Below are 25,579 nucleotides of genomic sequence, written 5' to 3'. Positions count from 1 at the left end.
AAGTTCCAATTTCACTCAGCATCCTGTGTTTGTATTGCTAAACCTGGCAGCCCTGCATGAAGGAGTGGCAGCTCCTTCTCATCCTCCACCTCTCTCTGGCTTTCTGCAGCCCTGGGTTTAATTCTCCTCCTCTCTCTGATTGTTGTCTCTCTCCCTGGTAGGGCCACTGCATCCCCTTCCAGCATTCTGTCCTTGATCCTTGGCTCTTTTTTATGGCACTCACTTCCCAGATACCCCATCTATGCTCGTCAACTCATTTTTTCCATACTGATGATTCTGGATCATTTCTCCCTGGCCCTGACTTTGCCACCAGGCACATATTTCTGAGTGACGTACAGGCACCTCCAACTTAGTGACCAGAAGCCTCCATGAGCCCTCAGCCTTTCTGACCCCTCTTACTCCTGCTGAGTCAGCTCCTCCTCAGCCATATTCTCTCAGTCACTCACCCAGGTGCAGAAACATAGGTTCCTTATGGAGTTTTCTATTTTTACCTTTATTTTACCCACAAACCCTGCTAGTCCTCCCTGCCATATGCCTGGCTTATTTTAAGAAAACACATGTTGAGTGAATGGATGTCTCCTGGTCTTGTTTCTTTCTTTCCATTCTATCGCAACCACCTTCATTCCCACTATCATTACCTTGTGCTCATTCTGGTAACTGCAGCCTGGCAATGGTTTCCCTTCATCCAGGACAATCTTGAGGTCTCTGCAAACTAATCTGCACAGACATCTTCTTTAAAAATGTATATATTTTTGACTACGTAATACATTCACATGGCCTGATGTTCAAAAGGTACAAAAGAGTATATGAGAATCTTGAAGGGTTAATTCATTGTCTCTTTTGCCTACCTCATGTTGTATCCAGCGGATAAATAGATACAGGAATCAGAAAGATGGAGAGCAAAAACTATGCAAAATAATGGGGCTTGGTCTGGGGGCTGCCTTGCTCACCTTTACACCAGAATTAGAAAGACTTACACACCCAGAGAGACCCAACTGGACAGAATTGGCCTCCATGCTGGGCTCTGCTCTTACAAAGTTTAGGAGCGGGAGGAAGAGAGAGGGGATTCACTCATCAAGCAGGCTAATTCCAATGTGAACAGAGGAGGAGGCTGAGAGGTACACACTTAATTCCTCTTCTCCAATTCACCAATCAGACTAGTCACTCTCTATTCCCTAAAAGGGGGTGAATTAAAGTTGGGATCAGGATCGGGGGGTTAAAGCCTTTCCAGTACTCCCTGGCTGGTGTGCTGATGTATCACAGGTGTGTCATGAGATATGGATCTTTTCATCCTTGGATCAAGGATAAGCAGAGCCCCAGACTTGTCTTCAGCCATGAGCACCTTCATCAGAACCTAATTTCCTTCCAATTTAGCCTCATTGACCCAATATTATCTTTTCTGTTTGTATCATATTGGGGAAAATTCTGGCATGTACTGCTCTAAGCAGTGGTCACCTCTGTATTTGTAGATATGAAACCAGCACCGAGAAGGTCACCCCTAGTCCCTTACTTGGTACACGAAAATTCTTATGCCAAACGCCCTTCTTCCTGCCACCAAGTTCTCCCCAATCTTCCCCAAAGCAACCAATAGTTACTCTTTCTATACACAGGTAAATATTTCATGTCCTTCTTTAAAAAAATACAACACAAATCACAACATATGACAAATGCTTTAATAAAATACCATCAAATCTCAGCGGCTTAATGTAGTAAATGTTTATTTCTTGTGCATGTCTCAATCCAGTATGGCTTTTTAGGTCAATGATGGGGCACTGGGTTCCTCTCCTGGAGCCATTAATGGCTCTGACTTCCTTTAATCTAGTCTCTCTATTAGTCTCTAGGGATTCATAACCGCTGCCAAATGCTCTACGTAAGCTGAAAAAGGAAGGAAGGAAAGAAAGCATGGAAAATCTGGGGGATTTTTAGGGACTAGGAAGTGATAAATATTATTTCCGTCCATATTCAGTTGGCCTGAACTCAGTCATATGGTCCCACCTGACTACAAGGAAATGTAGTCTACATGTCTGACCAGGACAAAAAGGAAATGGGTGTTGTGAGGCCATAGAGATTTCTGTTACACACGCCAGACATGCCATTCTGCACCTTGCTCTTTTGACTTGACAATACATTTTTGAGCACAGCCACATTATTTCATAGGCGAGCAGTTTCCTCAGCTTTTTTAACAGGAGCATTTTATGAATTATATCATAATTTATTTAACTAGTCCATGGTCCAATCATCCTCAATGATTTGTTTTTTCCATTATTTCATCTGCAATAAATACTCTTGTAATTGTATTATTCCACACATGTGCAAGCATATCTGCAGGATAAATTCTCAGGTGAGGTGTTGCTGAATCAAATGGTATCAACAGTTAACATTTTGATAGCTATTACCAAATTACCCTTCTTAGGAGTAATATAAAGTATATTCCCAGTAGCCATTTTATTATTTAATTCTGCTTGTGTAAAATAGCTCAACAGGTTTGAGTAAACATAGTTTAAATCCAGTGGATCTGAGAGAGGCCCACAATCTTGGTTGTATCCTCCTGTTGGACTTTACCTTCCCCTCTATTCCTTAGGAACCCAACGTTGTCTATTTCTGTTCCCCAGGTGTTCCTTGTGCCTCATAATCTCAAACCATTGCTTCAATATTTTATTTCATTTAGATTCAGATCTAGTGAACACTTCTTTTTTTTCTTATCTTTCTCTTTTTTTTTTTTTTTTTTTTTAGACAAGTTCTCTCTCTGTCACCCAGCCTGGAGTGTGGTGATGCAATCCTGGCTCACTGCAACGTCCGCCTCCCGGGTTCATGCGATTCTCATGCCTTAGACTCCAGAGTAGCTGGGATTACAGGCGTGTGTCACTGTGCATGGCTAATTTTTTTGTTTTTTTGTTTTTGTTTTTTAACTGGAGACCATTTTTTGCCATGTTGGCCGGGCTGGTCTCGAACTCCTGGCCTCAAATGATCCACCCATGTCGGCCTCCCAAAGTACTGGGATTATAGGGGTGAGCCACTGTGCTGGGCCAGTGAACACTTCTTGAAAAATAGGGCTGGGTACCAAGCAGAACCCTTTAAATTCATTATTACATATAATCCTCAGAAGCAACTCTAGGAAGCAGGCATTTTCATGCCCATAGTACTAATAAGGAAACTGAGGCTCAGAGAGGTTAAGTAAATAGACCAAGGTCATCTAACTACTAGGTGGTATATTTTCATTAGGTATTCTGAGAGTATTCTTTTTTCTCTCACTCTGGTGCTTCTCAAACCAAAGCATAACTTAAGGCAGAGGAAAAGAAATGGACACACTTGAGCTGTCCCTAGGTGTGACCCAAAGCTGCCTGAGCCATGATGTTTCCTTTGAAGTCTCCTATTTGTATGAAAAACAGATACAGATTTTTAGTTTCACTTTTTCATATATCTGCATCTATTTTAATATTTTAAATTCCTTGCTACCAACTGTAACTGAAACCCCAGAAAGCTACCGGTGTTCTCTGTGGTTTGGGGAACTCTGGTCCACTGCCCCCGGGGGAGGCAGGAGGGCATGGTTCTGCATGTCAATGCCCCACAAATAGACTCTTACCCATTCTTCAAAATCCAACTCATATGCTGCTTCAACATCAAAATTTCCTGGGGAATCAGCAAGCCCAGAATGGTGTCCCTGTCATAGAAAACTCTGAACTACAGCTTATCCCAGCGCCTTAGATGCAATTATACAGCGTCTTCCCTTTCTTGGACTATAACCTTCATGGAGTCAGTCTCTCTATAATATATCTTCAAGTGCTTCACAGCCAAAAGAGGGTTGTTAAATTTTTAATGAATAGAGCATTGAAGATGATTAACACATTATTGTTAACCACTTAAAAAAAAATCAGCAATTGCAAAACAGCAAAAGCCTACTTCTTAGTTCCAACTTCTCTTAAACACTCCTAAATCTTGCTTAAAATGGTTATGTTAGCCTCATGTTTCCTTGGAAAGCACACATTTCGTTTGCCCATGCATATATATCCAATTCCCAGTGATAGTCCTGTCTTATTGATTGACCCTGGGCAAGCCATTAATTTATTCTCCTGTCTCTGGAAAATGGGGATAATTGCATTTGCCAGCTACCACTTGAGAATGTTGTCAGAATTGATGAAACAATGTTTTTAAAAGATCTCTTTGGAAGGAATGTACTACATAAATCACAATCCCTCACTAGGATGGTTGTTTTAGTGATTATTTATTTAGTAGTTCAGTGGAACACTGATATTTCTTCCCAGATAAGTCATATTGAGTCAATGGATTCCTTAATACTCAGACCCAAACAGAATTTTATATCTATAACCTTCTGATGAACTTGGAAATTAACTTGGTACATATCCTTTCCACTCTGGGAAGTGTTCAAGTTGATTATCTCTGTAAATATATGTCTGGGCCATTGCTAGCCAAATACTGGTGCACATATGAGATAATATTTAAAATTTGCTGCATCCTTGTGAACATATTGATATTTTTCTCTCTCCCATTTTATCTTTAAGAATTGAATTTTAATATTTAAAAATCTCACTGTTTTCATAAGACATACATAATATTTCCATCTCAGAGTTGGAGGTCTGTTGCTCCAAATTAGTCACACCTTTTGTAGTATGACAGAACATCTAAAAAGGAAATAGTATAAATTTTAAATTCTAGTAACCATCTATAAATGTACTCTCCAATTGCCACTAGCTACCAGTGTTAAAATTAAAAATTCAGTCCCTCAGTTGCACTAGCTACTGTTCAAGTGTTCAATGGCTCATGTGGCTAGTGGCCACCATATTGTATAGTACAAGGAAAGAACATTTCCACCATCACAAAAAGTTCTATTAGGCAGTGCTTGTCCATAAGATTTGTATCTTAAAAGACTAATGAAAGGCTTAAGCGGGAACATTTTTAGCTTTCTGCTCTTCTCACCCATCCCTCGCTTGGATTTTTTCTCCTCATGTTACAATAATTTCTTTTTAACTGTTTGGGCCTTAAAAACAGCCCCACCTCCAAGGCCACGATTTGAACACAAAGTCTGGGGAGAATGACATGTGGAATTCCCATCTGGAGGTTAGTACAGCAGCAGATCCAGCCATTTCTGAGAAATTGTCTGGGTTTGGAGTTACTCCCAGAACTCTGATTTAGCAGTTCGTAAGCTTACAGCAAGTCTGAAAAGAACACAAATCTGTTTTGTATACACAAATAAATCCTCGCATGCTGCATGCCATTCTCAGCCTGCCAGTTTCATCTGGCTGCTCCAGAAAATATAATTCAATAGGATATTAGTTAACCTGCATGCAGGGAATGGGGCATTTTCATTATTGAAATGTTCTGGTTGAGTGATTAACCCGATTTTTGCAGAAAAACTGCTGAGGCAAGGGATTTTCTGTCCAGGAGGTTGTACCACTGTGTTTCTCTCTTCCAGATGATCACAGCTGCACTGCTTCATCCCTCAAGCATTCAGAAATACATCTCTATGCTAAAAACTTTCAAATATGCATTGATATATTCTCAAAGAAGCCTCATAAAAATAGATCAATAATGGTGTTCCTGATACTCTTAGAAAGGGAACAAACTTAAATGAAAAATTAAGATCTTTCCTCAAATTTTGCACAGTTGTGTAACCTTTAGGAGTTTCTGACGATAGGCAGTTTCTTCAAATGCCATGATTTGAAAATATTCGTTCAAATATTTTATTTTCTTTTGTAATAAATAAAATGTGCTTACTAGATGTCAGGCAATGCTTTGAGGGCTTTACAAATATTAATTCATTTAATTCTTATAACCATCTTAGAATTAGGTACCACACTATTATGTCCATTGTAAAGATGAGAAAACTGAAGGACAGAGAGGTTAAATAGCTGTCCAAGTCAAGGAGCTTAGGATGTGAACCCAGGAAATTTGGCTCTGAGTGTCCATGCCCTTAAACACTACTCCAAATAGTTTATGTAACAGAAGGAACCTAGATCATGAAATAAAATGATTTGTTTTTCTCCTCAGTGCCTCAGTTTTCATATATTAAAAGCCAGAGGTCAGTGAGGTAAAAACAGAATCAAAACATTGGTGCTTCTCTTCAAAAGATAATTACAAGCTTTGTACACCAAAAGTCAAATGTACTAAGAGCCCAGAATCAATTATAAAATACAAAACCTAGTAGAATTAGATTGATTTTCTGAAAATAAATTAATGTAATACATTGGTTTTAAATATAGGATGAGCAGATCATCGTTTTCAGCTTCTGAGTTGATTGTGGCAGTCCAAAAAGTTTTTTTACTCAGGTTTCTGAATGAGCAAGTATAACAAAAGAAATGGCTGGAGTTTAATCATGTCTGATTCATAAATGTAAGTAAAACAATTTTTCTAGACATGTGGAATATGTGCTAGTGAGAGGAAACCAACGTTTGATGAGCAGCTACGATTTAGCAGGCATTTGACCTTAGGCTTTCTTACTACCTAAGCAAAAAACCTAGAAGTGATTTCTCCCTTTCCTGTTACCCTCAACACCTAACTTGTTGACTGCTCATTCTGCCTCCCCAGTATACTTGGGTACTGCCTTCTGTCCCCAACTCCCGGCCACCATCCTCTCTCACCGGGATTCTGCAGAAGCCACCCAAGTGACTTTCTTAAAGCATCGAGATAGTCTCTCATCCCCGCCCAGCCCTCTACGGCACCTTCTCCACTTGGGATCACCTCCCAGCACTGCCCAGTTCCACCTGGGTCTTCTTCAACCCCATCTCCCCATGCTATGGCCTTTGCCCACTCCACCCAGCCCCTCTGGCCTTTGGGTTTCTGAACACACACAGCTGTTTCCTTTTCTTTTCTTTTTTCTTTTTTAAAGACAGAGTCTCATTCTATTGCCCAGGCTGCAGTGCAATGGCGCCATCTCGGCTTACTGCAACCTCCGCCTCCCAGGATCAAGCGATTCTCCTGCCTCAGCCTCCCAAGTAGCTGGGATTACAGGCATGAGCCACCATGCCCAGCTAATTTTTGTATTTTTAGTAGAGACGGATTTGAACCCAGGAAGCTTGGCTCTGAGTGTCCATGACCTTAAACACTACTCCCGTAATTTATATAATGGAAGGAACATAGATCATGAAATAAAATGGTTTGTTTTTCTCCTTAGTGCCTCAGTTTTCATATATTAAAAGCCAGAGGTCAGTGAGGCCCCACGCTATGGCCTTTGCCCACTCCACCATTTCTTTTGTTATACTGGCTCATTCAGAAACCTGAGTAAAAAAACTTTTTGGACTGCAACAATCAACTCAGAAGCTGAAAATGATGATCTGCTCATCCTATATTTAAAACCAATGTTTCACCAATTTGGCCAGGCTGGTCTTGAACTTCTGACCTCAAGTGATCCACACTCCTTAGCCTCCCAAAGTGCTGGGATTACAGGCATGAGCCACTGTGCCCAGCCTACACACAACTGTTTTCTACCTCAGATCTCTGTGCGTGTTATGCTCTGGCTGGGATCCTGTTTCCTCCACTCATCTCCTGTTTCGGTCACATTTCTGCCTTTGGATCTCAGCTCTAATTTCACTTCCTCAGAGAGCCAGTATGAGGAAGGGTGAAGGGAGGTTCTGACAATGCCCAAACAGGCCCAGAGTAAAACATGAAGCCAAGAGAGGCTTTTAAAAATTTTAGTGGTGAAGGTATCCATCTCCTCAAGCATGTATTATTTCTTTGTGCTATACACATTCCAATCATACTTTTAGTTATTTTTAAATGTACAGTAAGTTATTGTTGACTATACATACCTTGTTGTGCTCTCAAATACTAGATCTTATTCATTCTATGTAACTATGTTTTGTGACCAGTCACAATCCCCACTTGCCCCCACCACCACCACATAATACCCTTCCCAGCCTCTGGTAACCATCATTCTACTTACTCTTTCTCTCCATGAGTTCAATTGTTTCAATTTTTAGCTATAGAATGAGTAAAAATATGCAAAATTTGTCTTTTGGCTTTTTAAAATTTTTAATTAAAAAATCCTTACCTGTGATGTGGGTTTAATTCATTCCATTTTAATACATTTGACTCTCAAAAGTAAGTTTTTTTTTCCAGTTGAGCAAATATATATTGAGCAATTTGCTAGGCACTGGCAGAGGAGAAGGCAATGCAGACTAAGGCATCACTGTGATCCTTGATACGATCCCAATTTAATAGGAGAAACAGTCAAATATAAACCAATAATCATCAAAGTATGCAATGAAACACAGATGCCACAAAAGAGGGGCCAAAGTGCTAAAAATCACAGAACAGAGAGTGGCCGGTTTAGAATGGCAAATCGGGCAGATATCACAGGGAAGTAACTTTTGAGAGGCAGCTTGAAAGATGAGTAAGAATTCAGGCATAAAAGGGGAAGAAAATTGTAAATTAGAGTTGTGAAACCCATACATTTGATTTTGATGAGGAGTCTAATGGTGAGAAGCTCTTAGTGGTAAAATAATGAATGCCTGTGTGTGTGGGTGGGGGACGGGGGGTAGGGGATGTGGGAAGGGGGGGGGGAAAGCATAAAGGATAAAGAGAAGTAGGGAAATAAGATAATAAGTCCAGGAAAGTTTTAGAGAGCAGTAAGTTTTTATTTTCAGATTACCCAGCAAAGAGCAGATAGATATTGGATTCAAGAATTTCTACATCATTTCTTTCACTCGAGTCTCTGTGAAGAGACCACCAAACAGGCTTTGTGTGAGCAATAAAGCTTTTTAATCACCTGAGTGCAGGCGGGCTGAGTCCGAAAAGAGAGTTAGCGAAGGGAGATAGGGGTGGGGCCGTTTTGTAGGATTTGGGTAGGTAATGGAAAATTACAGTCAAAGGGGGTTGTTCTCTGGCAGGCAGGAGCGGGGTACACAAGGTGCTCAGTGGGGGAGCTTTTGAGCCAGGATGAGCCAGGAGAAGGAATTTCACAAGGTAATGTCATCAGTTAAGGCAGGAATGGGCCATTTTCACCTCTTTTGTGGTGGTATGTCATCAGTTAAGGCAGGAACCAGCCATTTTCACTTCTTTTGTGATTCTTCACTTGCTTTGGGCCATCTGGACGTATAAGTGAAGATCACAGGGGATAAGATGGCTTAGCTTGGGCTCAGAGGCCTGACATTCCTGCCTTCTTATATTAATAAGAAAAATAACATAAAATAGTATTGAAGTGTTGGGGCAGCAAAAATTTTTTTGGGGGGTGGCATGGAGAGATAATGGGCGATGTTTCTCAGGGCTGCTTCCAGCAGGATTAGCGGCAGTGTGGGAACCTAGAGTGAAAGAGGTCAAGTTGAAGGAGGATTTTGTGGTAAGGGGTGATATTGTGGGGTTGTTAGAAGGAGGATTTATCATATAGAATGATTGGTGATGGCCTGGATACGGTTTTGGATGAATTGAGAAACTAAATGGAAGATACAAGGTCCAAATAAAAGGAGAAAAATAGGTATTAAAGGACTAATAATTGGGAGGACCAGGACATCCAATTAGAGAGTGCCCAAAGGGGTTCAGCGTAATTACTTGCTTGGTTGGCAAGTTTTTGGGCTCTGTCCTTGAGTTTTTTTTATGTTGTCATATGCCAGGCCAGATTGATTTAGGTAAAAACAATACTTTTCATTTAAAAATATACAGAGCCCTCCTTTTTCAGCAGTGAGTAAGTCAAGGCCTCAGCGGTTTTGGAGGACAACTGCAGCTAAAGAGTCAACTTGGGCCTGGAGGACTGATAAAGTTTGTGATATGTCTGTGATGCTAGCAGAGAAGTCATTAGACAGGCTACGGAAGGTCGTGACAGAGGTTGAAATGCCTGCTATTCCAGTACCGAGAGCAATAGTGGAGGTGGAAAGTCCTAAACCGACCAGCAAGGGAATTAGTGGAATAACTCTTTTTTGTCGTGTTGGTGTCATGAGGGGAACAGGGAGCTCTTCGGTCCCATTTGCAAATTGAATTTTGGGAGTAAGGAAAACTAGTGAGCATGTGCCTGTCCAGTTAGCAGGTAGACACACGTAGGTAGAGAATCCACAGAGGAAGAAGAGACCTTGTGCGAGGCAAAACTGGAGATGCAAAGTAAAAAGATGAGAAGGAGTGCTGAAAGGGGTGTCTTGCACCCAGAATCCTAGGGATCCAGCTAGGGTGGCAGCCATCAGAGGTTGTAATGGGGACTGATGGGGTAACTGCTTAGAGGGGGAGGTTTCATTTTCATGGTGTAGGAGAAAACGTTGAGTGTCTACGAGTAACCTTTCACTGTTATTTACGGGGCTGGGGGTAAGTAAACAAGAAGAGGGCCTGGGAGGAGAGTCTGATGAGCAAGGAACAGGTAGCCAAGGATGGAGTGAAATACAGGGTAAGTGTCTTCCTAAGCAATAATTACTGCTAATGTTTTTAAGTTTGTCAGTATGGATAGAGGGCTTATCTGTAATATGGAGCTGGAAGGCTCCAATTGTTTCAGTGATGTGTGTAGTTGGGCTTTGGAGATGAAGAGTGAAGGAACATCGAGAAGGTGAAAGGTTACCCAGGGGAATTCCAGTGGGTCTTTGCTGAGAGATACATAAAGGAGCGGCCACAGGAATAGTAGTTTGTGTTGTGAGGGGTCCAAATAAGGGGGGAGTAGAGTTAATATAAGGAGAAAGGTTTTTTAAGTAAGTGTGGAGGAGGACGGCAGCTTGCTGATGTGAAATGTCTGGGGAGGTCTTGCTGGACCTGTCTAGAAAGTAAAGAAGTTCTTCAGGAGGGTAAAGGTGAGGGCTGTTAAAGGAAGTTCAGGTTTAGGGAGACAGGAGATGTCGCCCAGTCTGTATGTAAGGTGGGGACAGCTGTGTAGGCGCTGGAAGAAAGGGAAATGCAAAGCCAGCAATTGTTCGCTAAGGAGGGATTAGAAATGGCTAGGAGAGAGTGAGTAAGGTTGATAGCGTGGTGGAGATAGCTGGGGAGAGATAGAGGGTGGCATAAGGATGGGAATGAGAATAACAGTGAGTATAAAAGTAAAGAATAGAACTTCATCAGGGTGAAAGTATTGAAGGGTGCCCTGCCAGCAAAGATCCTCTATCCACTCTAAGAGGGAGTTAAGAGTGGCAGTTTGGGGATAGCACCAGGAGATAACAGCTGTGATGGCTTGGAGAAACAGTGTAAACTGGCAGTGTAAACCGGCAGTGTAAACAAGAGTAGGGCATTTATAAGTAGTAGAGAATGATGAATAAAACTAGACAGAAGATAGTAGGGATGACTAGTTTTTGGGGCTCTGCCCAAGTAGTGGGGGTGACTGCATAAAGGCCTGTTGCAAAAAGTAGGATAAGGATGAACAGGCCTAATAGAATGAAGGGATGTATTAGGCTTATAAGGGTTGTTACTGTTCTTCAGAAATGCAAGTGAGTTTAAGGGAAGTAGGGGAGAGTACTTGTGACTTCCAGGAGGAAGAGGGGGGATTAGGCTGGCTGACCGATGGACACAGCTTTACTCTGGAACGGTGAACCCAGTGGGGAGGATCCTGCAGGTGGACGGCAGTTGGGGTACTATAGATGACTAAGTAGGGTCCAGTCCATCGAGGTTGTAGAGTTTGAGGGGTCAGATTCTTAACAAGAACTGATCGTCCAGCTAGGGTGTGTTCATATGGCTGAGAATCTGGAGTAGGCAAGAGAAGATTAGCAGCCTGGCGAATTTCCTGTCTAGCCTGCTGGAGGACTGGAGGATAGTCACCTAGAGGGCTGGTGTCTGGGACAAGGTTGGGGCTGAGTAAGAAAGTGCATCCGTATAAAAGTTCAAATGGACTGTACCCTGTAGCATCTCGAGGACAGGCTCTAATTCTGAGAAGGGCAAGAGGTAAAAGTACTGTCCAGTCCTTTTTAAATTGGAGGCTGAGCTTGGTGAGGTGTGTCTTTAAAAGACCATTAGTCCATTCTACCTTTCTTGAAGATTGAGGATGGTAAGGGATATGAAGGTTCCACTGAATACCAAGAGCCTGAGAAACTGCTTGGGTAATTTAACTAGTAAAGGCTCATCCGTTATCGGACTGTATAGAGGTGGGAAGGCAAAACCGAGGAATTATGTCTGACAGAAGGGAGGAAATGACCACGGTGGCCTTCTCAGACCCTGTGGGAAAGGCCTCTACCCATCCAGTGAAAGTGTCTACCCAGACCAAGAGGTATTTTAGTTTCCTGACTCGGGGCATGTGAGTAAAGTCAATTTGCCAATCCTGGGCAGGGGCAAATCCCTGAGCTTGATGTGTAGGGAAGGGAGGGAGCCTGAACAATCCCTGAGGGGTAGTAGAATAGCAGATGAAACACTGAGAAGTGATTCCCTTGAGGATAGATTTCCATGATGGAAAGAAAATTAGAGGTTCTAAGAGGCGGGCTAGTGGCTTGTAACTTACATGGAAGAGGTTATGAAATGACGACAGAATAGAATGGGCCTGTGAGGCTGGAAGGAGATACTTTCCTTGGTCTAAGAACCATTTGCCTTATGTGGAAAGAGATTGACAGGTGGGAGTTTCAGTGGGGGAGTAGGTGGAAGTGACCGATGAGAAGGAGAAAAACTGGCCGTGAGGGACAGAAGTTGGAACACTAGCTGCTTCTTTAGCTACCTTATCAGCATAAGCATTGCCGAGGGCAATGGGATCTGATGCCTTTTGATGGCCTTTGCAGTGAATGACTCCAGCTTCTTTTGGAAGTAAAGCGGCCGTGAGAAGAGTTTTTATTAAAAAGACATTAATGATGGAGGACTCTTGTGTAGTGAGGAAACCTCTTTCAGCCTATATAACAGCATGGTGGTGCAGGATATGGAAGGCATATTTAGAGTCACTATAAATATTGACATGTAATCCCTTTGCAAGAGTGAGGGCCCGAGTTAAGGCAATGAGTTCGGCTTGCTGAGAGGTAGTGGAGTAGGGCAGAGCGGTAGCCTCAATGATAGATGTGGAAGATATATAGCATAGCCTGCCTTTGCTGGTGAGTGGCAATTAGGCCTGATGGAGCTGCCATCAGTAAACCAAATGTGATCAGGGTGAGGAACAGGAAAGAAGGAAACATGGGGAAATGGGGTGTATGTCAGGTGGATCAGAGAGATACAGTCATGGGGGTCAGGTGTGGCATCCGGAATAATGTGGGAAGCTGGATTGAAGTCTGGGCCAGGAACAATGGTAATGGTGGGAGTCTCAACAAAGAGTGAGTATAACTGAAGGAGCTGGGGAGCAGAAAGTATATACATCAAGTGTGAGGAAGAAAATAGATTTTGGAAGTTACAAGAGGTGTAGACAGTGAGTTGAGCATAGTGTGTGATTTTAAGGGCCTCTAAAAGTATTAGGGCAGTGGCAGCCACTGCATGGAGACATCATGGCCAGTCTAAAACAGTAAGGTCAAGTTGTTTGGACAAAAGGTCTTCAGGGCGCGGTCCCGGTACTTGTGTAAGAATTCCAACTGCACAGCCCTGCACTTCAGCTGTGTGTAACAAAAAGGGTTGGGATGAGTCAGGGAGAGCTAGTGTGGGAGCAGTCTCTAAATCTGTCTTCAAGGAATGGAAAGAGGAGTGGGGAAAGGATTTAGGATCTATGGGGTCAGCTAGGTTTCCTTTTGTGAGTTTACATAATGGGTTTGTTAGGATGGCAAAACCAGGTATCCAAAGGTGAAAGTATCCCACCATGCCTAGGAAGGAAAGGAGTTGTTGTTTTGTAGAAGGTGTTGGGGTTTGAGAGATCAGTTTGGACACAATCGGCAGGGAGAGCATGTGTGTTTTTATGAAGAATTATGCCAAGATAGGTAACGGATGGAGAAGAAATTTGAGCTTTGGAGGGGAATACCCGATATCCTTTGGAGAATAAATGTTGAAGGAGCAGGAGGGTGTCTTGTTAGGAAGATTCAAAGGAGGGACTACAAAGTAGAAGGTCATCAATATATTGAATAAGGTGAGAAGTGGAGGGGTGGAAAGAAAGTAAATCATGAGAAAGAGCTTGGCTGAAGTAATGAGGGCTGTCCCTGAAGCCTTGCGGCAGCACAGCCCAAGTAAGCTGCTGGGACTGATGGGTGTCAGGGTCAGTCCAGGTAAAAGCAAAGAGAGACTGGGATAAGTGGTGCAGGAGAATAGTGAAAAAAGCATCTTTAAGATCAAAAATGGAACAGTGAGTTGTGGAGGAAGGTATTGAGGACAAAAGAGTATATGGGTTTGGCACCACGGGGTGGATAAGTAAAATAATTTGGTTCATAAGGCGCAGATCCTGAACTAACTTGTAAGACTTGTCTGGTTTTGGGACAGGTAAAATGGGGGAATTGTAAGGAGAATTTGTAGGCTTTAAAAGGCCATGCTGTAACAGGCAAGTGATAACAGGCTTTACTCCTTTTAAAGCGTGCTGTAGGATGGGATATTGGCATTGAGCAGGGTAAGGGTGATTAGGTTTTAATGGGATGATAAGGGGTGCATGATTGGTCACCAAGGAGGGAGTAGAGGTGTCCCATACCTGTGGATTAAGGTAGGAAGATACAAGGGGAAGATGCGAAGGAGACTTTGAACTGGGGAAAAGGCAGCAATGAGGTATGGCTGTAGCCCAGGAATAGTCAGGGAAGCAGATAATTTAGTTAAAATGTCTCAACCTAATAAGGGAGCTGGGCAGGTGGGGATAACTAAAAAGGAGTGCTTAAAAGAGTATTGTCTAAGTTGGCACCAGAGTTGGGAGTTTTAAGAGGTTTAGAAGCCTGGCCATCAATACCCACAACAGTTATGGAGGCAAAGGAAACAGGCCCTTGAAAAGAAGGTAATGTGGAGTGGGTAGCCTCTGTATTGATTAAAAATGGTACAGACTTACCCTCCACTGTGAGAGTTACCTGAAGCTTGGTGTCCGTGATGGTCTAGGGGGCTTCCGAGGTGATCAGGCAGCATCAGTCTTCAGCCGCTAAGCTGAGAAGATCTGGGAAGGAGTCAGTCAGAGAGCCTTGGGCCAGAGTTCCAGCGGCTCTGGGAGTGGCTGCCAGGTGAGTTGAACAGTCCGATTTTCAGTGGGGTCCCACACAGATGGGACATGGCTTAGGAGGAATCCTGGTCTGCGGGCATTCCTTGGCCCAGTGGCCAGATTTCCGGCACTTGTAGCAAGCTCCTGGGGGAGGAGGTTCTGGAAGAACCCCTGGCAGCTGCGGTTCAGGAATTTGGAGTTCTTGTGTGCTGGAAATGTGGCTGGGGTTTGTCTCACAGTGGGGGCAAGGAATTGCAACTCAGAAATACATTGCTACTTGGCTGCCTCTACTCTATTATTGTACACCTTGAAGGCGTGGTTAATTAAGTCCTGTTGTGGGGTGTGAGAGCTGGAATTTAATTTTCAAAGCTTTACTTAATGTTGGGAGAGGATTGGGTAATAAAATGCATATTGAGAATAAGATGGCCTTCTGGCCCCTATGGGTCTAGGGCAGTAAAGCATCTAAGGGTTGTTGCCTAATGGGCCATGGACTGGGCTGGGTTTTTATATTTGATGAAAAAGAGCCCAAATGCTAACTGATTTGGGAGAGGTCGGATAAAGAAAAAGGAGCATTAACCTTGACTATGCCTTTAGCCCCAGCCACCTTTTTAAGAGGAAATTGCTGGGCAGGTGGGGGAGGACTAGTCATGGAACAGAACCGTAAGCCAGACCAGGTGTGAGGAGGGGAGGTGATAAAAGGATTATAGGGTGGAGGAGCAGAGGCTGAGGAAGAATTGAGACCTGGCTCAGCCTGGCAAGGAGCAGCCTGGGGAGGAGGGGAGAGGTCAGTTGGGTCTGTAGAAAAGGAAAATTGGAAAGACTGAGCAACACTTGGGGTTGGAACTGAGGGGACAGGCGGGAGGGAAAGAAGCAAGATTTGGGACAAGTTGCATGGGAACAGAGACTAGGGAGGGACCAATGTGTAAAAGAGTGCCTGGACGTCAGGCACCTCAGACCATTTGCCCATTTTACGACAAGAATTATCTAGATCTTGTAGGATGGAAAAATTGAAAGTGCCATTTTCTGGCTGTTTGGAACCACTGTTGAGTTTCTATTGGGGTCAAGTGGTGTTGCAGAAGAAAATAAAATGCTTAGATTTTAGATCAGGTGAGAGTTGAAGAGGTTTTAAGTTCTTGAGAACACAGGCTAAGGGAGAAGAAGGAGGAATGGAGGGTGGAAGCTTGCCTATAGTGAAGGAGGCAAATTTAAAGAGAAGGTTAGAGACATGGAGAAGGGTGTGGGGAGCAGCCCTGGGCAGCCAAAGCAGGCATCCCCGCAATTGACTTGCCACCAAGGGAATGTGGGTGAATGACCAAGGCAGGTGTCCCTGTGGTGATCACACACCAATGGAATGTGGGTGAATAATCAGGCAGGCGTCCCCACAGTGATTAAACACCAAGGGAAGACTGTCTTCCCGAGTCTGTGACTGGCGCCGGAGTTTTGGGGTCCACGGATAAAATGTGTCTCCTTTGTCTCTACCAGAAAAGGAAAGGAACTGAAATTAAGAGAAGGGAGAGATTGAAGTGTGGCGCCAAGATTGAAAGGAGAAAGAGGTTGAGGGATAGGGAGAGAGGTTGGAGAAGAGAGTAAAGAGAGGCCGCTTACCCGATTTAAAATTGGTGAGATGTTCCTTGGGCTGGTTAGTCTGAGGACCAGAGGTCGTAGGTGGATCTTTCTCACGGAGCAAAGAGCAGGAGGACAGGGGATTGATCTCCCAAGGGTGGTCCCCTGATCCGAGTCATGGCACCAAATTTCACATGCATCTGTGTGAAGAGACCACCAAACAGGCTTTGTGTGAGCAATAAAGCTTTTTAATCACCTGGGTGCAGGTGGGCTGAGTCCCAAAAGAGAGTCAGTGAAGGGAGATATGGGTGGGGCCATTTTATAGGATTTGGGTAGGTAGTGGAAAATTACAGTCAAAGGGGGTTGTTCTCTGGTGGGCAGGGGCGGGGGACACAAGGTGCTCAGTGCGGGAGCTTTTGAGCCAGGATGAGCCAGGAGAAGGAATTTCACAAGGTAATGTCATCAGTTAAGGCAGGAACAGGCCATTTTCACTTCTTTTGTGGTGGAATGTCATCAGTTAAGGCAGGAACAGGCCATTTTCACTTCTTTTGTGGTGGAATGTCATCAGTTAAGGCAGGAACCGGCCATTTTCACTTCTTTTGTGATTCTTCACTTGCTTTGGGCCATCTGGACTTAATACATGCAGGTCACAGGGGATATGATGGCTTAGCTTGGGCTCAGAGGCCTGACAATTTCACTGCACTTCATACCAAGTCATACTTGCTTTATGGCCAAGTTTATTTTAACATTTAAGTAAAACCCAATAAACAAATACTAGAAAAATCAAATTTCAAGTTCAAGTGTGTTCTTCCATGGAGTCTGGAAAATGTTTTAAATTTTGGAATGGGACAAAATAGGGAAAGCAAAGAACCAATTTCCAAAAATATTTTATTTGGGGAAAACTTTAAATAAATCCTTGTAAGAAGCCTATATACATATATATTTTTATATATATTTTATATACATATATATTTTATATATATATAAAAAGACATTTTTCTCAGAGAGATTTCACTCAGTTTTTGTTGTTGTTAGCTATAGTGTGGAAGTATGTAGATTTTACCTTTAGAAGCTACAGTTATACTGTATTTATGAATTTCCAAATTTTCATTTTTTCCTACCTTCATCTCTGCCAAGTTAATAGTTAATATGCCTCACAAAGGCTTAGCAAAAGCAATTACAACTGTTTTTTGAAACATGTTTTTTTAATGACCCAAAGGAGCATCATTCTAACTATCCTTTTTTTCCTTTCTGGCAGATGACATTTGATCCAGAAATCTTCTTCAATGTTTTACTGCCACCAATTATATTTCATGCAGGATATAGTCTAAAGAAGGTAAATATATAGTGATCATTTTCTTCTTTTATCATTAAGTAGAGAATTTTACCAGCACTAATGAGAAACTGTTATTTTTATGGGCTTCTCTATTTGGTAAGAGTATCATTATCTTAAATTTGTGATGCAGATTCAAACCTGACATGCTTAGAATTCTAGACTTCTTCTAAACCTGTTCTGTTGAATACAGGCCATTAGCCACATGTAACTATTGAGCTCTTGAAATGCGACTTGTCTGAATCGAGATGTTCTTTAAGTGTAAAATACACACTGGATTTTAAAGATTTTGTATTTATTCAAAGAATGTAAATATTTCCATAATGTTTTATATTGATTTCGTGTAGAAATGTTAGTATTTTGGATAGATTGGATTAAACAAAACATTATCACAACATATTTCATCTTTTAAAAACATTTTAATGTAGCTGCTAGAAAATTTAAAAATTTTTAAATATGTGGCTTGCATTATATTTCTATTGGACAGCATTATTCTGGATGATTGTAACCAAAGACTTTGGTTATTAATTAACATTGAGTTTATCCTTTAAAGTGAAAACTCAAGACTACTGTTGATGCTCATAGACAGGAAAGTCCAGTTTTACAGTTTCTATGCACTTGTCTACTTGAGCATGGCCTGACTATGCACATTTTGTACATTAGTAATTCACATAATGGTTTAAGTACTGGCATCCCCTGAGCCACAGAGTGAGGCTCCAGCCTACGTGGTTTTTGAGATGCAGAGGTGATGTGGCTGCTCTTCTGCTGCTCAGCTCCCACTCTAGGAGATTCCTGGGGCTTTCTTCCTCTTGAGCAGTCATCTTCAGCAGCCAGGCAGCTTGTTCATCACAGACCTGATTTTCTTGTGTGTACTCCAGGCTCCCTCTTGCTGTCAGGTCTGGCTCCTCAGATCCCACTCAAAAAACTGGAATGGGGTTTTCCCTAAGCAAGCAGTTCAAAAAATTTAGAAGGCTGGATTTGTTCAGGTAACCCTTCCTCATTGCCAGTCCCAATACTAAGCATCATTTTGTGGCTGACTCATTAAAATAAAGTGAATTGCTGTAGGTTTGGGGGATTTGTTTTGTTTTGTTTTGTTTTGGAGACACAGTCTCCCTCTTTTGCCCAGGCTGCAGTACAATGGTACGATTATGGCTCACAGCAGCTTCGACCTCCTGTACTCAAACAATCTTCCTTCAGCCTCCCAAATTGCTGGAATTACAGGCGTGAGCCACCCACCAGGCTGTTGTAGATTTTTAAAGTTTATTTTCATCACATTCAGAAGACATAAAAGAGAAGTCAGACATCCAGTAAAATCAACAGGCAACGTAAATCTCTTAGAATAGTTTTGTTGTTGTTGTTGTTTTAATGCTAAAGGAGTTGCATTTACAACAAAACTTCATGAAAACTGTGTCTTCCATTATTGCCCCGATTCTGGCATAGACATTGCCCAGTTCCTTGCTTCCCTCTCAGGTCCAGCCAGTTCTGGGAGTTGTCTCTCTCATCCCTACCTACTCATCTTCCAGTGGGTTTTTTGTTTTTTTTTTTCTGCTTCTTGACTTTTCCCTCCAGTCCTTTGCAATGATAATCAGTTAAGTCCCTATTAGCACAATAAGGCCAGGAACGAGGCTCCAAAACCAAAATTTGCCTAAACAGTGAGGGGTCTGTGAACTGCATACATTTATTTTTATTTTCTCTTGCACTAAGAAAAAATTCTGATGTACTTTATTAAATATCTTTTTTTCTCCCCAGAGACACTTTTTTCAAAACTTAGGATCTATTTTAACGTATGCCTTCTTGGGAACTGCCATCTCCTGCATCGTCATAGGGTAAGTGACATTCAGAGCTCAAGTTGCAGGTGGCTGTGGGGTCTGTGATCTGTGTGAGGGATCTAACACTTCCAGGATTCTTGCTGGCTGGGAAAATTGTCTTTTTTTTAGTATATCACATATTTGTACGTTTTTTCTGACTTAATTCCGCGGCTTCTGACAAATACAAGGCTTCAAATCAAAGCAAACTAGAGGATTGCTGGACTTTCTCTGTGAGTTCTGGACTTCTGACTTAGGGAATGTGGATCACTTGCCTTGAGTTATGTGAAGCGCATTGCATTCTTCTTTTAGTTTGAATAATGCCGATATGCTCACTGCATTCTTTTTTGTCTTCTATTGAGGGACCTTACCTGTATTTGGCAGGAGTGCAAAAGTAACTATATGCCAAGAGTTTTCTTTCTAAAGGAAAGTTTACAAGACAGCAGTCTGAAACAGATATGTCCAAATATCAACAGAGTTGCTTAATACTGGGATAGCTTTTCAGTTAATACCCTGTAGAATGCAGACTGTTTTTTTCATTGTATTTTCTTGATTATGCTACTGAGCCCTAAGTCACACTTTATATACTCTGGCTTGCAGCTCATCATAAAGTAAAATGTGGTACCAAATGGTGAAGGCAATCCAGCCTCTGATAATCCCGTCCAATACATTAAAGCTCCACTGCAGGAAAAAAAAAATGTCCAGGTACTATGACTGTGATGATGCAGATGTCTTCAATTATCTGATACACTCAACTCTATCCTTGATTTTTACTGTCTACAGCTGTTATAACCCAGCACAAGAAACTGATGCTAAAAATACACATGGTTCATGCCTCCACCTATTCTCTTACAGAGTTTCTAGTGTGTGTCAATTGAGGCCAAGGAAGTGTCAGGCGGTGTCTTTACTTGTGCCTGTAAGCAGAGGGATTTTGTGTTGAATGCACTGCTAAATTTCTTTTGAGTTGAGCCTAGAACAAGTCAGGCCATGTTATATAAAAATATTCAGAATGGTTTAAGGCAGTGAGAAAATTAAAGATTTTAGCACCTGAAAAGGGAGGTTTGCAAGCCTATAGATTAGGGAGCCCCATTAAGTTTGGACACTTAAATGGTCTTTAAACTGTGAGTGACCTGAGAGACACAGGGTACTTGATCCTTCTTAAAGCGTGTTCTAGGAGGGCTTTTCTGTTCTGTGAGTATGCAATAGCTAAATATTCACATTTCTAAACTTTGCAGGGGCCTGAGAGATCTGTGTAACTACAGCCTCTCATTCTGAAGATGAGACATCTTGAATAAATAGTTGGCTCAATCTTACCATCTCTGAGAATCAGGGCCGTTGTCAAAACAGAACTCAGAACTTCTGCTTCTGATCCAGCAGGCCTTCACCCTCTCTTCCTTTAGCAATTTCTCTTGAATTCATAAACATCCCTATACATTGTTTCTACACATTGAGAGAGGGTTCTGAGACATGTGGACTCACAACAAATGTTCCTTGGTTAGTAGTAAAGATTTATTTTAGTGGTTCTATAATATGGGGTCTTGAAATTTATAATGGATCCAAATTCTAAACTCTTGGACAACACTGCCAAATTATAGAATAGTAAGTTTTTATTGTTACCTCATTTCTTTGGTACAACTGGTTTTAAGTATATTTAAGTGCATTTATTTATATTATATGCTTTCACTATCATGAAAAATCTAAATTCTTTCTTAGGTCTTTCAATATCATTTTTTAAGAAAGCACCAATATATACTCTGTGTGTGTGTGTTTGTGTGTGTGTGTGTTGTATATAATTGCCTTTATCTAAAACATTTCAATTTAAGAGATCCAGTGATTTTCATTTACTGGGGTTGAGAACCTATTTGATTTATTTTAAGACAAGATTTTAAATTGTTGGTTGTCCAACAACTTATAATGGAAAGTCATTTGAATAAAAGAGTAGTCCTAAGAAAAATTTTAGAACTGTGTTCTTAGTTTGAACTGGGTATAATCTGAGCAACAAAAATTTGTAGTTACTTTCTTATTGTGGGTCATTAAAGTACAGAAGGGAAAGATAGCCTAAACATTTTAGAATCGTATCTAGTGAGGTAAGGGAAATCATTGAAATGTTTTAGCTTGAAGATGAAACGTCAGATTCATACTTTAGGGAGGTCATTTTGGTAGCTGCGTGAAGGAGAAATTTTAAAATGGGTACCATTTAAGAGGAAATTTACGTGGGCCAGGTTGGAAATGATAAGGGCCTGGACTCAGGCAGTGGCAGAAAAGGTAAATGTAGAGTCATTAGCTTGGTGAAATCTTGGGAGAATATGGCATCACCCAGGGCAAGTAAGTGAAGTGAGAAGGAAAGAGATCTAGGGAACATCACTATTTTGAAGAAAGAGAAGAGACACTCACAAGGCACCAAGGAGTATTGGACCCCCAAAACAGGAAGAAAACCAACAGGGCATGTGTTCTGGAAGTCAAAGGAAGAAGAAAAGGGAGGGTCCACAGAACCTAACACAGGAGAGGTCAAATGGGATAGGAATTGTGGTACCACTGGATTTGACCCCTAGGAGGTAATGGGTGACTTTACACTTGTCTTATGGGCAAAAATGAGGGAAGAGTATTGGCAAGTCCAATTGTTTTGGGAGCCATATAATAAGAAACAAGAATTTACTTTTATGCTGCCAGTCTTAATATATAATTTCAGAACTTCTGAAGAAGAGGGCACATACTTAAATTCAGATCAAACTGACACTTTCATAACTTGGTAACTTCCATTATATGAGATACAATCAAACTATAGAAAGTGACTGGCTGTATTTTTCTTATAAATAAATGGTGACAAGGACAACAACAATTTATGGAGTGCTTGATACATATCATGCCCTTTTTAAAAGCACTTTGCATGGATTATCCATCTAATCCTCAAAATAATCCTATTAAGTAGATACTATTTATTACCCTCATTTAACAGATGAAACAACTGAGGTTTAAAAAGAGTAACACAGTGGTAAGTAATAGAGCTGGGATTAGTAACTAAATTGTTTGGCTCCAGAGTCAAATTCTTAATGCCAAAAACCTGCTTTACTTCTGTTTGTTGAATATTAGCACCAAAAAAATGAAATTGTATAAATCAATCAATATTCATCAACATACCACATTTCTTCATTATCCCAGTAGGAGTTCTCATAGACATGGGAGATTTTTATTTGGGAAGTCCATCCAAAAAGAATTCACATTTTTAAGGGATGGCCTGAGTTTATGCAGATATATGCAGATTTGCATGAAATGGGCAGGGGGAGAGATTCAGAATAGAAGTTAGATCAAACTCTTTGAGAATAATTTCATAGAGGAAGTGGATCCTGGGCAGACATTTAGTGGAGAAGGATAAAGAAGTCAGATTTTCCATGCCATTAAGTGCATTAGTTATCATGGGTGCCAGGAACGTTGTGCAAGGTTCCAGGATGGAGAGTAGGTTTCATGTAGCAGTGCCAGAGAATATGGGAATGAAAATGCTAGAGAGTCAGCTGACAAAAGGCCATGAAGTCCAGCATCCAAAGTGTATGAGAACATGAAGGCCATGGAGAGAGATTGTGGAACGTGAATGAAACTCTACTGGTGGGCTGTGACCTTCTGTAGCTAAGCAATATTGGTTTTAGCTGGACTCAGATGCTTTACAGGAATGGAGATCATTGGGTTTATTTGCATGAACAAGGTCTTTAAGTTTTATTAGTTTCATATCATTTCAGAAATTAGATGTAAACCATTTTTCATATTGCATGGGAAAGTTTAACAATATTCCTTCTGGCAAAAAAGTTGAAGAAACCTTTTTTTATTTCAATGATGGATTGCTTGGAAAGAATTCACCTACCTTCTCTAGTACCCTCTCCCATTTTATCACTTGAGAAGTAGTATTTTAAATCCATCTCCTTCTAAAAAGAAAAGTCCATGTGTTTGAAATATTTCTATATTCATGTCCTCCATCTTGGGGAACTATTCTTTGATCTTTGACTCTATGTCTCCACCCTATACACTATGCCAATATATCACAATGACAACCTAGCTGAAGCTCACTGTCAGCACATACATTTTGTTCTAAGAACTCATTAGTACCTATGAAATGCTTCTTTTTAAGAGCAACAAAAATTATATGCTCTTAGTTTCTCTGTTAATGAGGAATTAAAACAAATTTCACAGTTTCAAAAATATTTAAAGGGACATTAAATGATCAGGAATGGAGAATTAATTTTAAGAATATCTCATTTAAAAATTTTCTTTCCATGTGCCAGACACTGACTTATGCTTTTTACATGTATTATCTCATTTTATCTTATACTACCCCTATGAGGTAAATACTGTTATTATAATTATTTTACATATGAAGATGCTGTAGTTGAAACTTGTCCAAGATTATACAGTAAGTGGTAGTAAACTCAGAGCCAGTCTGACTGTAGAACACATGCTCTTAGAATCTCCTTGTCCTTCTCCTCCTCCTAAAATGACACTTTATGTGTCCTGCAGTATTCCATGAAATGGGCAGTATGTATCAGTAATTATATCTGTCTGACAAACTAAGACCTCAATAATTTCAGATTCTTACATTTATCATTATGGCTACAAATCATGAAATATCTAAATATTTCAGAATTTGCTGTGAATATAATTGCAAACAGGAAATCAAACCTGTCTTTTCTTACTGAAGGTGGTTGGAGGGATGGTACGAATCCATTTTACTTGCTTAATGTATTAGTCCATTTTCATGTTGCAGTGAAGAAATACCTGAGACTGGGTAATTTATAAAGAAAAGAGGTTTAATTGACTCACAGTTCCGCATGGCTGGGGAGGCCTCAGGAAACTTACAATCACGGCAGAAGGCACCTCTTCACAAGGCGGCAAGAGAGAGAATGAGAGCGAAGCAGGGAAGAGCCCCTTATAAAACTATCAGATCTCATGAGAACTCACTCACTATCATAAGAACAGCATGGGGTACCACCCCCATGATCTAATCACCTCCCACAAGGTCCCTCCCCCAACATATGGGGATTATAATTCAGATTACTATTCAACATGAGATTTTGGGTAGGGACACAGCCAAACCATATCAGCTAGAATGCTGGACTCGGTAACTCACTCAGGAAAACATGGATTTATAAATATTATGAGGTTGTTTACATTATTCATATAAACATTCTTGAGAAGTATTGATTTCTCATTGGGCTTCTTGAATATACACAGCATAGGACTGTGCCTGACACTTCTCCCCATCTGTCCATGAGGCATAGGAGTGAGGGGGCTGTGTGGACATTCTCCCTCTGCCCTCTTGTGTGCCACTGTGCCTGCTCAACTGGGGACCTTGAGACCTAAGTGCCCTTGGAACAGGTTCTGGAACCTGTTCTTAATTAGGATAGATATGGTGAGTCTCAGTAGCCCCAAAATGCTGACTTCTAAACCTGGATGACAGGACACATTTACTTGTCTAGAACCCAAACCTGAGGATGTGTCCTTCATAGATGGAGGCCAATCTGTACCTCAGTGCCTTCCTTAAGCTCTAACCCTGGAAAGAGAATGATTTAGAACAGGGTTTCTAACCCAGGGAAGAGTGACCCTGAGATGGTACATAGAAGGATTTCAGAGAAGCAGAGAATTTTTCATGGGAGACAGTCTGCATTGATCCCATTTCATCAGATTCTCTAGGAAGCTGCAATCCACAAAAGCACAGAATTAGTATGTTTTTCAAGAGCCTGGGCGAAGAGAAAGTCAGGACGGTGAGAATTTTACATATCTCCTTGTTTAGCTAGAACTAAAGGCTTCTCTAGGATGCACTCAGGGTGGCCATAAAGTATGGAGATATGCATGCTATGATTTTACCATGTACTGTGAGGTAATAACAATAAACTACTTATTATGTACCTATCTGTGTTCCCAGACTTGGTGGCTGTCTTATGTCTATACCTAACAGTGGATGTGCTGAGTTTTAGAGTTGAGAAA

The 25,579-nt window shown here is 41.3% G+C and overlaps 1 protein-coding gene across 2 annotated transcripts in view; it reads left to right on the top strand.

The window, feature by feature from the left end:
• The window catches only part of SLC9A9 (solute carrier family 9 member A9), a 582,632-nt gene that overhangs the window by 32,798 nt on the left and 524,255 nt on the right, over nt 1-25,579 (top strand). For both annotated transcript variants that reach the window (XM_003826509.4, XM_055110591.2), the window contains 2 exons: nt 17,730-17,807; nt 19,554-19,630. In XM_003826509.4, coding sequence (XP_003826557.1) covers nt 17,730-17,807; nt 19,554-19,630 — 155 coding nt within the window. The remainder of the gene's footprint in view (nt 1-17,729; nt 17,808-19,553; nt 19,631-25,579) is intronic.

The sequence above is a fragment of the Pan paniscus genome, chromosome 2 (assembly GCF_029289425.2).
Source record: "Pan paniscus chromosome 2, NHGRI_mPanPan1-v2.0_pri, whole genome shotgun sequence".
In the NCBI taxonomy this organism is placed as follows: Eukaryota; Metazoa; Chordata; class Mammalia; order Primates; family Hominidae; genus Pan; species Pan paniscus.
The sequence above is the reverse complement of the archived record's forward strand: the minus strand, read 5'-3'. Positions and strand labels throughout refer to the sequence as shown.